At 43.4% G+C, this 17,709-nt stretch overlaps 1 protein-coding gene across 1 annotated transcript; it reads right to left on the bottom strand.

Moving 5' to 3' along the window:
- Nucleotides 1–5,721: 5,721 nt before the first annotated feature.
- TMCC1 (transmembrane and coiled-coil domain family 1) lies at nt 5,722–16,955 on the bottom strand (the record flags this gene model as incomplete). Its single annotated transcript, XM_010285095.1, has 3 exons — nt 5,722–6,314; nt 8,958–9,093; nt 16,021–16,955. Coding segments are annotated over 3 exons (1,386 nt in total), but the record flags the coding sequence as incomplete, so codon positions are not given.
- Nucleotides 16,956–17,709: the final 754 nt, after the last annotated feature.

The following is a 17,709-nucleotide window of genomic DNA, read 5'->3' as shown; positions in this document are numbered from 1 at the left end:
GTGCTTTTGTGTGTGTAGTGGAGGAACTTTGGAACTCCTTGAGACCTCTTGATTGCCAGGCAAGTTGTGTATCAGCTGTGCACAAGTTGGGGTTAAACCAAGGCAAACCTGCACGGGGGAGGGAGGCTGCAAACACACCACAGCTTCCCGTCCTGTTCTTGCTTTTCTCCTCAGGCAGTGTTCCCTATTTTGCCCTTTGGGAGAAGGCTGGCACAAGGCTGATATAAAGGCAGAGCACACATACCTAGTGACTTTTATTCCTAAATTCAGAGGGCATCTGTCTAGGGAATGAAACACTCATCAGAAGTGGTTTGCTCAGGGATGTACCATTTCTTGCTAACGCCGGCAGCAGAGAACCCGCTTCCCATTTCTGCTGAACTCCAGTCAGTGAGGGAGGCTCCACTGAGGCCAACAAACCACTAACCAACACTGACTTTTCAAGGATAAATTGGATTTGGTGATTGTTAAGAAATAACTTGAAGACAGATGTCTTGTGGTAAGGAGCTGTATGTTTGCCCAAATTTCCACTATCAACACATGAATGTATTGCGATTTGACCTGGGAGAATGACTGCTCCAGTGAGAAAGATCAGCCAATTTTTCATCTCCACTGTGGCAACCCAGCATAGCCATACCCTTGCCACATCCCTGTTTGTCCCCCAGGACCTGGGTGGAGCTATCGAACTACTTCCCACAGACTAACCAAAAAGATGAGTAACAACTCCTAATCCTCTAAATTATGGGATTAAAACTGTTGATGTGGGAGTAGGCGGCCACTGCTTTCACCGTCGGGTCATCATGCCCCCCTGTTGATCCTGAACCACGTTCAACAACCATACTGAATCCAACCAGCACCTATCAGGTGACCACCCCTAAAGAATTCAGAAACACTGAACTTCACAAGCAGCACCCATGTCCTATCTTAAGCCAGACAGCTCTAGCAAAAGCAGCCCCATGCACTGGCTTCATCTATCGTCTGCTGAAATTTGCATTCTGGTTGTGGGGAGACTATGGAGAGAAAAATCACTGCAAACAGCCCCTTTTGCTTTTTGATCTCTTGCTGGTTTTATAGCACTTTCATCTTTTTGTGAAAATGACTTGGTCCCTTTCCCCTTAAAAACGTTGTTGCCATTCCCTTCTTGGTTCTGTGTTCTTGAAGCCACATGACCAAAAAACAAGAGGAACGAGTGTTTTCTCCATGTCAGTGAGGAATCTGCTCACTTCCAGCTTGTACAAATACTAAAGAGTTCAGAAATTCTTTTATGACATGTGGTAGACAAAATACTTATGTTTAAAGTGGTGGCACAACCAACATCATACAGGTCCCCTGAGCCTTTCCTCTGAGGGAGTGGGCTTTCGGTTAGTGAATGCTGTCCTACCAGCTGAATTCTTCCTTGAAGCTGAGCTTGGGCCTGGAGCTGCTCCATCACAGGATCCACATGAGAAATACAGGTGAGGCTAGAACTGCACCTTGCTTTGCATATGCAGCTCAGCACAGAGATGATCTGCAATCCCAGTAAGGAAAACGTCCAAAGAAGCAAGAGCCAGCCACCACCCGTTCTCAACCAGGGCAGTCCAGATTACAGACCTGCTGAGAGGTGGAAAATACAGGACCAATACAGGTTCTTCAAAGACAGACATCCCTTGGGCATGTCATCTCATCTAATTGTATCCACCTCCAAATTGAGGCTTACAGCACTGAAGGTAAGGAGGGTAGAGAAACGCCGTGATGGGAGAGCCACACAAACAGGTCAGGCATCTGCAGGAATGGCGGTGACCCTCCAGAGGCTGTCCCAGATGCCAGGTGGACTGGAAAGAAACAGATAAGGAAGAATGCAATGCTACTCTTCCTTCTTCTCTGCCCGGAGAGACCAAACAATGCAGCCAATTTATTCTCGCCATGCCCAGGTGGTGTATGGCTGATTAGGATGAAGTCTGATGACTGCATCTATGGAGAACTTGCTCAGATTTTAAGCTCTTAGGGCTCATGACAGTTTTAACACACCCCTCTCTTTCTTCCTCACCAACTCCCCCTCCTCCTGCTCCCTTTGGAAACATCCAAATTAGGCCGGTGTTAATAGCTGAGGTCTTTATTTAAAGTTTTTTATATACAGTAAAAGTGTCACAGATAAATCTGTGACAATCAGACAAGACAAATGTAAATCTCTCTCAACAATTAGCAGCTTAAGATCTATAAACTACAGTGTTACGTTCACAAGTGTCATTTCTGTACTTTTCAACCCGTGCAAGTGAGTTCTTCTGTTTATTTTTTTTTACACTTTTAAAACACACTTACAGCTAAGTCAATTGCCTACTACTATACCACCTGGCATACACAACACAGACACACAGGGTTTTTACTCTTTAGCCACATTCAGAATTCACTTAAAAACTGGCAAAACTACCGAATCTTGAACCCCTTTGTAGCTTGGCTTCTTTTGTTTTAATGCTGCTTTTTTAATTAAAAAAATGCGTATTTTCAAAGCTGAAAGACAGTACTTTTCTGTCCCAGTGCAACGTGTATAGAACTCAACATTTAAGCTCATCAGACCCTAAGAACTCATGGGATTGGAATAAACCAATGAAATAATTGCTGTGAGCATGCTCAGTATCATTAAGCTAAACTAATGAGGCTGAGAGAAAAGAGAACTTTATAAAACTTAAAATGGTAAATTTTTTTGCTTCAAGATTTTCTTTCTTTTTTACATTGAGAAAGCAAATGGGGGAAACAGATGAACTTCATTTGAGCCATAGAATTTCAATGAAGAGCTGCTGCTTTTTGACTAACACAGTCCATTATATTCTTTCTTTTTTACATGCCAAGCTGATATGTGCTAAAAATATCTAAGCAATTTCAGAATTGTTTCAACTCTGAATATGAAATGTTTTGGGAAACATTCTGCAACTCAGAGATGGTCACTAAAAAGTTTACATCCATAAGGAAGGCTAGTAAAAGGTACTCACACACACACTCACATCCATAGCAGAAACTGTCTTCTACGTGTCATCCAGAAACAATTCATCAAGAAAGCAAACACAACCACTTACAAGGAAAGGGAGCTTTAAAGCTAGAATCACATTTCCAACAATATAATCATTGTTAAGCTATCAGAAATCATCACAGACCTTCAAATTGAAGAGGGAGGAAAACCCCAAAACGTTCTGCTAATGCAAAAGGCAAAACACATTGCAGTTGTGTTAGGATATGAAAAGTGGATGCAGCATCATATATGGCATTACTGCAGACAACTTTCTGGAATGGAATAAACTGTCGAGAGAGAGAGACAGACAGACATTCTTCAAAACCAAATGTACATGGCCTTCACCAAATGTTTTTGAGGTGGTAAGTTTCTATTAAGCCTGCGCCTTCTGGCAGATTAGCAAATGGTATTTACTGAAGACAACACAGAGTTGAGACACAAAATGAAATTAGGATATAAAGAAGAAGAGGGACAAACACTTCTTTCAAATACTATGGACGAGTGGCACTGAGTGTCCAGATCTGTTGGCTTTCAACTCCTTCCTGCTTTGACCACATAAAAACCTATCATAAGCAATTCTAGTGTGATCAAAACTGAGAAAAACAGAGGTGCAAAGGCAAAGTTTCAGAAATAAAGGTAGCAATGCTTTTCAATTATATGCCAAATCAGTTCTTACTGTTATTCACACCTTTGTTTCTGACAAAAGCTACATAATAGGAGGATGATCGTTAACCATGTAATTTGAATCTGCCAGAGAAAGCTGGTAAACAGAATAGAGTTTTGCTGGAGCTAGAAGCATGGTCTAGGGAGGGAATGTTTATGCAATCTTTGCTGTCTGCAACTCTGTGGAAAGCATGATTATTTTTGGCTTGAGTCAGCTGCAATTGGCAATTTAAGTTTTAAGTAGGACAGGAGCAGATTAGTGCACATGGTGACAAGGAGATCTCTGGGGAGAGGGGTACCTGAGTTTCCTGTGACTATGGAAGAAAACAGAAACTTTGAAGGAAGAAGGATGGTTAGATGGCAGAGGGCTTGCCTCTGCTGGCAATCAGAAGACCCTCAAGGCTGTTAACCTAGCTTGAGGGAATTTCTCAGAACCCAGAATTTGCATCACAGCATGAAGTCCTAGGCTTCTGTATATATATGATGTACATATTACATATATGTGTATGTATGATTTCAACTGGTTTAGGTCACTTGGGCAACATTTGGTTCCTAGAGGGAACTTAAGCCTGGAAGGAAGGAAAACAATAAGATCTAACTGAACACCATAAATGGTTTAGAAAGAGAATCCTGGAATCTTTTTAGATTTCACAGAGAAGGAAGTTGAATCTTGGCTTTGTTACAGTAAAAGGAACACCAGTTAAAAAAAACAGCATAGAGTGAACACAGATTCCTTGGACACGAAGCCTGCCTGCTAGTACAACAGGTCACCAGCCACTGCATGCTGCTAGGACTTGAGAGTTATATTTGAAGCTGACATTTCCTTCAGAGCTTCAAAAAGGTATCTACACCAAGTACTTGCTCCCAAGTCTGAAGAAGAGGATGCTCTCTATGGCACACGACACAGATACAGTGTGCAAAGCAGGTCTCTACACAGACACACAAATGATCTTACCAGAGCCTGACAGGAGGAAAACTTTGGTTTCACTTTTTAGGGGTTTGTTTAAAAATTAAATCAGAGATATTTCTGAGACAACCATTCTTTTAAGTGGACTGTTGATTCAGTATTTCTTTCCTTAAAAGAACCTGTCTTTTCTCTAGGAAGGGATGAAGAGAAATTCCTTATTCTTATCCTGAGGCCAGGAATGAGAGAGTACATGGAAATGAGAAATATAAACATACTCTCCTTCACATTTGGAGAAAGAAAAAAAAGCTCTGCATGACAAAAATGTGTGGAGAAGATAGATGTTTTTTATGATGCTGCATCTGTATGCTCAGGAGGACAGATAAATGGCATATGAATAGCGCTGCGCTCCAGACAGGCCGGCACTAGAAACTACTCTCTGCCCTCCTCAAAACTGTTTTAGGACAAGACGGCTCACAATTATTCACGCATTTCTTCATTTAAAAACATCACTTCTTTATTTAAAAGAAAAAAAAAAAGTAATGACCCTCCCAACCCCTTCCAAAAAAACCCCCAATAATAATAATAATAATTATAATAAAAAATCCTATTAGAAACAATAAGGAAGCACTGAGAGTTTGAGTATTACACTCTTCAAGTATGCTGTTCGGATTTTTTTTTTAAATCTGTGAATATACATATACAAAAAAAACCTTAAAAGTGCGACCAAGGGCTTCTGCTTAAAGAAAGTATTTCAAGGACTACTTCAAAATACTGTAGCACAACTGTGCAGTTACTGTGTATGGCAGGAGGCTTCCACTTCATATGCTTAGCAAAGTTAGCCAGCCTTATAGAAAGTTACTGCAAGTCAGGTTAGCACAAATGGTGAACCCAGACACTGAGCTGGGGAAGAGATCCACACGTCGCTGTTTTTCTCTTGTTAAGGAAAGAAACCACTCTGAACGCATACATTTGGACATGGAATGTGAGCAGACTTCACAGTAAAAGTTTAGTGTTACAGGTTTGCTGTGGTACCATCATTCAAGGCTGTGCACTAGATTTAGCTTTGCTCATCTTAAGCTAACCACGTTCTCTTCTTCCTGACAGGTTTAGTACAGTAGTTCAAGCCACAATTTAAATTGCCCATTGGTATGCTCCAAGTTTCTGTATTTTATTTATTTCTTTTGTACACTTTAAAGAATCTTAAGATTTGCATCCAAAGAGAACCATGCTACATAAAAATTATCCAGGATTCTCGCCAAAAAGAGTTCTTGAATAAAATCTAAAAAATACTATTGCAATGCATCTCGCAGAGAAAAAACGTTATTCTAAATGTAAACAAATTCACTCGGACACTTTAAAACTTCAGCGGAGTAACTGCTGACTAATCTTTGCCACACTTGCTCACCGAGAGCGCCAGGAGGAGGGCAATGCAGCCAATTCCTGCCACCATCATCTGGGGGGAGACAAGAACCGTTCCAAGTAGCCAGTGATGGCATCCCAGTGCTTCCACAAAAAGGCAATGAAAACCACTATAAATAAAGTGCTGAACGTCCTATTGCGAGTCTTCATGAGGGGCACAACACAGTTGGCCACAGTGGAGACGAAGACAAGGAGGACAGCCATGACAGCCAGGAGGATGTTGATGAACTTCCCCAGCAGGTTCCTGGCCGTGGCATTCTCCAGCCCCTCCAGCTGCACTACTTGCTGCTGCTGCTGCTGCAGCTCCATCTTGGAGATGCGGGTCTGGCATGCTTCCAGTGCCTCCTGTGGGCAAGAACACACCGCTGAGTTGCCAGCACTCCACAAGTCCACCCAGTGGTGCACAGCCCATGGCTCTTACCGACTAGGCCACACCAGGGCCACTCTCCTCACGCCTTACGCACCTCCTGCAGGACATGAGTCACTACACCAATGTCATACCCTGCAGCGGGAGTAGAGGAAGCTGTGCCATTTCACGTGATTGAGGGTGAGGAGCCCCTCGTTAACTAGGTACTGCCATTTGTAACACACCACATCATCTCATTTACACCAGAGAGGCTCAGAGAGGACAGGCTGGGTAGAAGCCAGGCTTTGTTAAAACACATATTTCAGCTGCCACTTTGCACTGTCAGCTGCCTGTCCCTGCAGGTGGTGCAATGGTCACCTGAGACCTTACCACCCTTCCTGCCCTGCCATCAGACCCTGAGGGAGGAGGATGCCCTCAGCAATCAGACAGCCTCTGTCCAGATGGGGCGGGGAGGGGGCTACCCACTGAGCTGCTCACTTGAGCTTTGGTTTCAAGAGACCAGTGAGGGGACAAAGGTGCTGTGTCCAGCCTGCACTCCTCTTCCTCTTCGGGGATGCGCATTTCCAGAGCCTCCCGCTTCCATCACCTTCCTTGCAGTGGCTTGTGCTTATCTGACCCTCTGTAAGCCCATTCAATTCTCTAGTCAACCTGGCAGAAAACTAAGTCAACAAAAATAACTAACGAAAAAGGCTTGGCCACATTTGGCTTCCTTAGTGAGCTGAATGAGCTCAGGGAAAGGTTTGAGGGGCACCCGGGCTGGGACTGCACAGCTGCCGTCACAGGAGGAAGATCTCCTCCTCCAGACTGCAGCACGCAGTCTAGGAGAAGGATAAGCAGCATGAGATTTATGAATCTGCCTCTAGGAAGAGGCAAAGCAAAAGTATGCAGAAGGAGAAGACCATCCTGTACAAAACAACATCTCTAAAGCACCATTGACTTGGGGGTGATTGTTTTCAGACCTTTTCACTATGCTGAACCTCAGGTGGACCAATCCAACCTGCAGTACAACACTGGCGACATGCAGTAGGTGGGCTAGGAATAAGGAGAAGGGTTAAAGACAATTAATGCAATGAGACATTTCTGCTCTTGGAGATACAAAGTTACAATTTTTCCATTAATTCTCCCTCAAGAGTTACTTTTCTCAGACTTAAAAGCCAACTTCAGGTAACATCTAGAAGTCTGCAGCAACCAGCAGTGGAGATCTCTCAGACTGATCACTGAAATAGGAACCAGGACTCCTTGCCTACAGATTGAACTCTGTCACTGTTCCTTTGAAACATCAGCCCATGCTCTTAACTAGTTTTTCATGCAAGAAAACTTAACTTACCTTTTCCCCAGCGATGCTGAGGAACAGTCTGTTCCAGTTTGCAAGTTTACACTAAAAGCACTGAATCATAAGGTGAAGATTAAAAAAAGCTATTGAAAAATCCCCACTTCAATTTAAGTTTTCAACCTTACTTCTTCCTGCTGTGTTAAATTAGGGAGAAGAACAAAACCTGAGCGTGTCCTGTTTACTCTGTTGGGAGGCCAGTGGCACCACTGTCCATAGACACTGATTTATTTTAACCTTAACTTAAAGGTCATTGTCACCTGTTACACTTCTCTGTCATTGCATGATGTCTGTGGAGGTCAATGAAACATGAGGGCTTGTCTTCAGTTATGGTCCCTGAAAGTCTGGGGCAAAACTGATCAGCCTCCTCTAACAGCAAGCAACCTGGCAGGACATTGACTCAACTGGACTTGCAGCTGGATCTGTAAGTGTGCCAAAAGCGCAGCCTGCTCTGTCTCCAGAGGAAATCACCTGGCTGAAGCGCCCAAGGGGGAAGAAAGAGGGAGAACTTTGAGACACAATTCTCTGCTCACACTATAAGTATCTCACATCAGCGATCAAAACTGAGATGCCTGCTGAAACTAGCCCGAGTATTTAAAATGGATGATATATCTGTTTCTGAATAGGCCTTTCTTTACAAGGTTTAGCAGCTGCTTAGATCATTTCCCAGGTCTTCCTGTGGAAGGTCCTCCAACTCCGTAATATCTGTTTCTATAGCTTTGGTCTTTTATATACTGAAAGAAGCTTCTTTTAGAAGTACCTCCTTATTTGGGCAAAGCCAAGAGAAAGAATTGTTTCCTGATTGAATGCAGTGGATACACAAAGCCAGTTTTCCTTATATACATGTGATCACTGCTCTAAAATCAGCGACACAGAAACACTGACCTAGGGTCAGTTTACTGGGAACACTACTGTAAAAAAAGTTCAGGTCATGACCCATTAGTTTCTAATACCCTGCAAAACCCTGTACAAAAAGTGGACACAGGCTTCCACTTTGCTACAACTTTTTTAAAAACTGCTCCGGACCAAGTGGCAGGCTCCCTCTGCAGATGAACCTGCCTGCTAGTGCATGGGCACAGCCCTTCTTTATAAAGAAGAAGTTACTTGGAGAGACACCCAAGGGTCAGAGATGGAATAAAGGCCATTTCAGAACTCGGCAATACGCAGTTTAGCCATAAAGCTACATGGATTAAAACCAAATATTGAATCACAGAAGTATTTCAAAAGTGAGCAAGTTACAAAAAGAGCAGGGGGAAGACAGGACTTGAGTGTCCTTGTTTCTGTCACCCACCTGGATGTCCCGGGCTCGCTCATAAGACTGATAGGCAATCTTCTCCTCCATGCTGGCCAGCTCCTGTTTTAAATTGAGGATCTCATTCTGGTGGAGCTCAGTCAGGTCATTTAGCTGCTCTTCGAGTCTTTCACATCTAGAAACGATATACATGGTACAGTAGATGTAATGAGAAGCGGACAGCAAAATTATACCAGTAACAATCAAACAATGAACATCATAGGCTTTTTACTGAAAACTAGTGTGGCTATCTCAGTCATTACAAAAGCACGCATTACAATGTAAGGCCCTCTCACTGGGAATTAAGGAAATCCTTTCTAACAGGTAAGGCAGTGTTAATCCTGTTTCTATCCTGGGGAAAAACCACACAGAGCGATTAAATGACAATTGTCTAGTGGTGCGAGAAACCAAGGACAGAATTAGAATAGAGTAAGTTATTCCCCAAACTTTTGTTTAAAACAATTTCTTTCTAATACCATAAGCCCTTAAGCATTTTCATCTGCACTCAGAACAGTAATGGGCATAAAAATGACACAGAAATTACATGTGACCGATGCCTCAGAAAACATGATGGTTCTGTGTGATCTTTACATGTGAGGTCACATAAACATCTTTCACTTTTTTTCTTTATCTCTCATGAATGATTCAGCTTAACTAGTAAAAAGAACATGACATTTAGAAGGAGGGCAGATGAATCATTAACCTGCAGGCTTATTTTTCAGTTTGCTATGGTGAATGGACTGGGAGCAGTCCTGAGAAAGAAGGCTGCCCAAAAAACTGAGTTATGACAATTCTGAGAGATACAGGATTGTTTCTCATTGAGGGAGTTTTAAATTGACTTCAATGATAGCTCCATAATGTTGTTTTAGCATTTTCAAAACACATTAGGAATACTTTGCATTTGTACGTGGCACTTCATTTTTGGAATTTCAAGTCCAAATTTTCAAGCAATTCATGCTTCAATACCCTTTTAAAATCAGGCAAGTATTTGTATTACTTCCAAAAGGTAAATGCACACAGAGAGCTAGGCCACAGCTCAAGGGTCGGGAGTGGCGAGCTAGGCACCATCCATACCACCCTCTGCCATCACACTTCCTGCTAGTTTCTCATTCTTGGTTCATTACGAGTGACAGCTCTGATGGTAACTAAGGTATGGGTACAGCTATTGTGGCCACCGGGGTTTTTTCACTCTTAATTTCCACTGGCTGTCTTCTCAATGTAACAGCATGGAAAAAGCTTACCGTATAGCTCTTATCATCTGACCCTTGATACTAATAACCGAGAAGTTTCTAAGGAATTCAAGAAGAGATAATTCTTTGTTTTAATTTCAGTTCCCCTCTGGCTCCAGGTGAATTTAAATTATACACACACATGCACATGCATAAAATTAATAAACAGTATTTATTAAGAATGAAGAATTTAATTACAGGTTCTGAAACTAAGAAAAAAAAATGCTTCCTTCCCACCCGCCGCCCCCCCCCAAGATCTTTAGTGCTTCACAAGCTACATATTCAGAATCAGTAGGCCGAAGCTAGGCTTTAAAAATAGTCCTGGTGTTTTGTTTTTAATTGAAAAGCCCGAAGAGAATTTTCATTTACATTCCCAATGCAATAATGCTTTGAACTAAGGAGGAGTCAGACATAGCATGACAATTTCCAACAATGAAAACACATGTGGTCAACCAGTATTGAGAGTACAACAACCACGAGCTGACATGGCTCAGCCCAGAAAGGTGCCACAATAACTGCGCAACCAAGGCAGGACATACAAGAGAACTGGTTTCCCAAGAACAGCAAGCTGCAAACAAGGGAATAGCCATGTGAAGACTAGCTAATGAAGAAGGAGCCCAGATAATTAATATTGCCATTTGTTCCCACCCAACTTAAAAAAAAAACCAACTTGCCAATAACAAAGAAATCACAAATAAACCCACTTTTAAGTCCCAAAGGCAGCATCAATTCCTTGAAATATATTCAGTTTGTTAATATATTACAAAATTCTCCAGTGGGTTTATTACACAAAAACGGACTTAAGCATTTCTGAAAATATCATGATTATGTCTTTTAACCTCCTCCCACATAAACACCCTTCATAAAACAGCTGTTGCCAGGCAGCTTAAATCCTATTCTCTAGCAAGAAACAATTGTATTTTAGTAACTTCAGAACTACCTCAATCTATAGGAAACATAAGGAAACGCTGCAAATCCACAAAGAGTTTAAGCATAACATGATTAGTAAAAGGGTTAGCTGCAATCCTCCCTGCCCTGAATGCAGAACTACCGGCTTGTTCCTGAACCACACTTCATTTCCCTGCTCAATCCCAGACCTTTTGCAGTTTGCACCCAAGAATCATCCGCACTTTCAGAAACTGGCATGTTAGACAACTACTGGAATTAGGTTATTTAAAGAAAACAAGCAAACAAACAAACAACAGAAACCAAACTGCCCAGACTTACTTTTTAAAATTACGCTTCCTCCAGTCATCTCCTTTTCACCCCGTGTCCCATTACCCACAATTTAGAAAATTCTTTTTTTTCCTACTGTTTTGTACTGGTGTTCAAATTTGAAAAGCTAAGAGAGGTTCATGTGACTTACAGGGCCCAAAGCCAGGGTTTTGCCACTGAAGGACGGTTCACACTTAACTCAGAGGTATTACAAAGGTAAAAGGGATAGGATACCTATAAAGAGGATTAAGATTATACTCACTCTTCCCTCTCTAACGTGTGAGTGCCAGTGTTTATAAAACACACTCTAAACTTGACTGTGAATACAGCAGTGCCCTGAATGATTAAACCTCACTTTATTTCACATACAGAAAATACCTCATTAGAATCCAAGAATTACTTTTTCACTAACTAAAGTGTGAAACATACCCTTAAAATAACTAGCCTCTAGACTAACAAGGACAGAAACTTTTCTGTATAACAGACCAGTGACAACTATCACAAGTATCTCATCATCGGAGATGTTCATATGGAAGACACCCAGTATACTGCTGGGGTGCTCGGCTGAAGTATGGGATATGGTAACACTTCATTTAAAAAGCCATGTTAGATTTCCACACATTTTCTGAGGCTCACTGCTTGGGAATCAAGGAACTGATCTGAAAAAGGCTAAGACACACAATTATGAGCATCTCATTTTTTTAAGGGCTTTAAGGCATTTTAATGTAATAGCTGCAAAATACATGGTTAATACAGTGTATGTAAGGGAGGGACATGATGATAAAGACATTTTATCTGCATTCAGTAAGTGCTCTGGTGAGTAAAGAAACTCTGACCCAAACTGATGCTAAAAGATCTTCACAGTATACTGTGAATGGAGTTTAATACCTCTCTTCAAGCATTTCTCAAGATGGACTTTTTTTTTTAATAGCTATGTCATATAAAATCTCATCTGTCTTTATTTGTCACCCAAATACATTTTTTTATGCTACTGAACACACTGCTTTCAACAGCAGACTAAAAGCCAAAAGCAGTATCTATCTGCAATATACTGCAAGTATTCTACCTAGACAATATACGAGGCACAGAGCTTATTCCAGAGGGAGCACAAGCTGCTCTCGGCACCTGCATCACACTGTGCTTTGAGCTCTGAACCTCCTCTGGCAGAAGATGACAGCTTTGTAGGGACATTTTAGTGCTTTTATGGCTGGGTGAAGACCTATGTGACCCAACACACTGCCTTCACTGCCAAGCCACACTCCCAAAAGGCCTCTTCAACCCTTCTAGACCTTAAAGGTTAGCACATTTGATCTATTTTAAAATAATGAGAACAGACTTAAGTCCAACAATTAGACTACAGCAAAAATCGAATAAATGAAAGCAGCAGTGTCTAGCATTCTAGCTGACAGATTTCTCCCAAAAGAAGCGTGGGAGACCTAAATGCCCCTTCCAAGGATGCTGGGCTTGGGAAAAAACCCAAAATCTCAGACTGGCCACACTCCAACTATGTGAGCTCATGATTTCACCGCGTACAAACAGGTTCCTAAAGGGACACACAAGATGAAAATACTAAGCAGGAACTTTATTTCAGTCTCAATAGGACAGAAAGTCCCTGCTTGTATCAGTAAACAGCCACCACCAACCAATGAGATAAGCAACAGGCTATTTCAGTGCCCGCTCCCAGTGCGGAAGAAACACAATGACGGCCAAGGCGCCGCCAGAATCTTCCTTCCTTGATGACTCAGCCCTGGCGGAGTGGCGTGGTGCTCCGGGTCTGGCACGTGCTGCCAGCAGGCGGGCAGGGCAGCACAGCCTGCCCTGGCCTTGCCGAGGGGCTGCCAGGCCAGCCCCGGCACCCTGCAGCACCAGGGTGGGAGAACTGGAGTGACTGCACCAGCAAGTCCCTGCCCTGGAGCCAGTTAGCAAACCGGCAGCTACACGATTGATAGGCAAGATCTGGAAGCAAGGAGAACGAGGGAGGAGATGAGGAGGTCATGGAAAACCTGCAAAGCAAGCCATGGCTGATAAATAGAAACTGCATGAACATGCAAGGAGAAAAGATCAGAACCTGCAGAAAAGCAGAACATCCAAGAGAGGAAATGGACATGCTTTGTTCCAGCTTCCAGGTACAATACACTCAGTGTTGCCCTATGACCAAAAGCTTCTCCAAAATACTTCTTTTTTTAAGCTCTAACTGAACTCAGTGCTCGTTTTTGAAAGCTTCCAGAAATAGAGCAGAGTTATGCGGTATTTATAGCTTCTAAATCCAGTTATGATTAATTTGAATCACCAGTGTCCCAGCTTCAAACCACAACGTCCATTCCCATCTTTTCATTTTTTTCTGAAGAGAGCTGAGGAACAGTCAGAGGAACAGGTGCCAGCCCTCTCTGACAAGGCAGCGGCATCCTCTCTGCCCTCGGACACATCATGTAACCTTCCAGTTCTCAGGGTAATGTTGGCTTTTATCTTCATGATGTTTTAAAATGCATAAGCTATCAAAGAAGAATCTACATCTGTACAATAAAGTATTAACCTCACTGTGATTAACCCATGAGCTCCTTGCAGATCGTGCAGTTACCTGCTCACCTCTGAAAGCCTGCAGAGACAAGGGCACTCAGTGTGGTTTAACTGGTCCTCTTTAAAGGTCACGCCTTTAATTAATTTGCATCAACATTCCAAATGGCAGGTCTAAATTACAATCTTTTTAAGCGTTTATAAGCCAAATACAGACTCTCCCAGAAGCTTTTCACTCTAGGCTGCCTTGGTTAGTGGTTAGGCTCTGGGCTCACCTCAAGGGAGCACTCAGTAAAGATTAGCGGGACATGACAAATATGACTTCATATTGCACTAGTATGAGGACCTATGTGAACCTTGCTACATGGTTTCAGTGAACAACCAGACAGTTTAGCTGACAACGTATATCAGTCCTCAAGGTCTCCTATTGTACTTTCAGGCTGCTCATTCAGCTGTACTGTGCTTGTATATAGCATTCCACTATGAATAGCTGCTGCTGTATGTGTGAAACAACCACCTACACAGCAACAGACAACAGGACCCTTCTTTGCTGGGGAGCAGAAGATAAAATTCCACGTTGTTATGTGAATTCATGACAATGAGGCACTAGGAACCAAAGTTGCTGTGCTGGGCACCAGTTCCAGTCAAATCGCTGATTGTTGTAAAGCTGGATTAGAAAGTGGCGTTGGTCTGGCTTTGCCTATCCAAGCTTTGCAAAGCACACAGAAAGCTTGCTGTCTCTACAAGATCCTAGCAGGCTAAGCCTTTTCAAACATTTTTCCAATGATCTGGCACCAGCATGTCTAAGGAGCTGTAGGGCAACTCCACGTCATACTATGCAAACCAACACAGCAAGTGGCACACGGTTACTTCAGAAAGCCTGTCCCCACACCCAACAAGCAGCTCTGCAGAGCCTCACAGGTCGTGCCTCCCGGCCTGGCCGAAGTGACAGAGGCCATAAGCAACCTCATTACAAAAGCCTGCTGTCCTCCATCAGAACGAGGAGTTGGGCCCCTTACATTTGTTATTTATTTATAGTTTTAAAAGTTAAAAAAGCACAGTTTAAGAAGACCATTGATTTAGACTGCAGTGTCCTGAATGGCTGCAGAAGGTTGCTGGTAACTCTTCCCTCTGGACCTTGGGGACAAGCCCTTGCTCCCAGTGTGTGACAGGGAGGATGCAAGACATTGTGCTGAATGGCATGGGGCAGCCTGTTGAGAGCTGTCTCCCACCCAGCATGGAAGGAAAAGGGAAAGCGTTTCCTCAGCACCTCTCCATGGGTTGCTTTCCTCAGTGGGGAGGCAGGTGTAGCCTCAGGGTGACGGGAGGTGCTGGCTACCATACCATACTGTCAGGCTGCATCCCTGAAGCCACCGTCACCTCTTCCCTGTGACCTGATCAGGGACTGGCAGTAATGCAGCAACTTCTCTGCCTTTCCATTCCTTCCAGCAAGGGGAAGGCTAGTGGAAACATCGGTTACCCACCTCCACAGCCACGTGACCTCCATGACAAGAGCACTGCCAGTATCTGACATTTAATTTAACTTCATTTCATTGAATCCTGCCACTGTGGGGCTCAGCAGAAAAGGGAAGGGGATATCCTAGTTTTGGCACATGGGCAAGATCATGTCTTTTTTGAGAACCCTAAGAAAGCTATATATTTCTTTCTCTGATAGATATGGAGCTGACTATTGGAGGAGGCAGGGTCAGGATACTGTCCACATGTAGTCCCGTCTCTTGCCTAGACACAAACCTTTGCTGGATTTTTGCAGGGCAAAGCCCTGTCTGGATAATAGTAACTGCATCAATGTACTCCGGGTCTTTTGGGACACCTTTCTAAATTTCTTTGGCTTGACTTTTTATCTTGAAAACACTAAGAAATAACCTTTTTCCTTGCTGTTTCTTTCTTGTACAGAAAGGGAGATGAGCAGCGAGGTAATGACATTTACAGAAGACAAAGCTGGGAGAGCAAAATCATGAGAAGACTGCAGAACTTCCGATCTAAGCCAGGCTGCTGGGAACAGCCTGCTGAGTAGTACTATCTGGGACTCTTGTGCTCTGCAACTCACCGTATTTAATTCTGAAACAAAGTATAAAAGTACGTACCTGTACCGCTCCTCCTGCAGAGTCTGCATTATTAAGGAGTAATCCCTCTGATAGCGAACCTTAAGGTCCTCAAATGATTCTTCCAGTCTTGCCTGTGTCTCTCGAATTTCTTGAATCTCATGCAGTATTGCATCAAACCCTGAGCTCTGCATATCCAGAGTGTTTGTTTTGGAGCTAGAAGCTCCCACAGGGCCCCCTGTTGTGCTGTTGGCTCCCACTGAGCCTGATGTGGCACTGGAGCAATCCTCTTCACTGCCATATTTTGGGCTTGACTGAAAGTTCTGAATAACACCTAGAGCCTTGCCTCCTGTCCCATCTTCCTGGCCTTCTTCTAAGGAGTCTTTCAGATTAGCAATGTTGTCTGCACTCCCAAACTTGTTCCTTATGAGGGATGCAATCTCCCGGGGTTTGGAAACCACAGCTCCTGCTGCTGAATGTGTGGCTTGGGAGAAACTGGAAAGTCCACCTTTTACACTATCTACTACTCCCTCGCTGAAGCCAGTGACTTTTGCTCCAACATCTTTCAAACCCTGATGCATATCCCTGAAGACATCCTTCGGCTGCCGAGGGATCCCATTCTGTTCAATCTCTCGCAGCTTTCGATGGTAATGTTCTAGTTTCTTCTGCAGCTGCAAGATGGTCTGGGCTGACTTTTGATTTTTCTTCTCAAACACTTGCTTAATGCGTGCACTCTGTTGCTTGTCTGCATTGTTGGCCAGTTTCAGGTACTCTGCCACATTGTCATCTCGGGCTGTTTGTTCGATTTTGATCTGCTCAGTCAACTTCAGTATCTTCTGTTGCAGGTGTGTGATAGCCACTTTCGTACGCTGAGGATCTGGGGTCCCATCAACAGAGTCTGCATTGATGCTGCCATCAGTGCTCGAGGCCACTGCACTAGAGGTCTGCGCTAAGCTGCTGACTTCCAATCGCTCGATCTAGGCAAGGAGAGAGAGAAATATAAGCACTAATCACCCAACTTGACAAGTAGATGTAATTCTGCAGAAATACACCTTTTTTCATCTGGCCAGTGTAGAGCATCAATAAATTGAGCTTCATGTGCTTTACAGACATCTAGTAAAAGCCGAGAAAAAAGCAAACCCCCTCATACTTAAGCCAACTTAATGGCCTCAAACAACCAAAAACTCAAGCACAGGCACCCCAGTTTGGCAGGCTGAGTTCTCTGAAGTTTTGATACAAGGCCAGTAGCTCTATCAGCCAGCGAGCAAAAAGAAGGTAACTGTGAAAGAGTGAAAGCCACACAGATCAAGTATACAGCAAACCCAAGTTACTCCCAGTGTTTCATCTGTTTGCAGGAAAGCAAACAACACCAAAACTTACCAGAAAACAAGAGACCTACTAAGGTCACTGCTCAAAGCAGAAATAGAGAGCCCTTCAGACCTCTGAAAACATGCCCTGCCGCACGCTGTCAGGCCTGCAGTGCCTGCTATAAGTGATAAACCCTGCGAGCAGGTGCCTCCAAGTGGAAGGAAAACAGGCAGCAAGTTTCAGAGGTCAAGCTCCATTTTTAGCCAAAAAAAAAAAAAAAAAAAAAAAAAGTTAAACGCTAGTGCAGTGCAAACTAACGCCGACGTTTTTCAGTCGGCTGGAAGAAGCAAGGAGCGGGCGGTTCATCTGCAACGCGACGCTCGCCCTCCTCGGGCCAGGTGCACCCGAGGCTCATCAGGGGCC

Source organism: Phaethon lepturus, unplaced genomic scaffold, assembly GCF_000687285.1.
Source record: "Phaethon lepturus isolate BGI_N335 unplaced genomic scaffold, ASM68728v1 scaffold36634, whole genome shotgun sequence".
Lineage (NCBI taxonomy): Eukaryota > Metazoa > Chordata > Aves > Phaethontiformes > Phaethontidae > Phaethon > Phaethon lepturus.
This window is presented reverse-complemented; position numbering and strand designations above follow the sequence as displayed.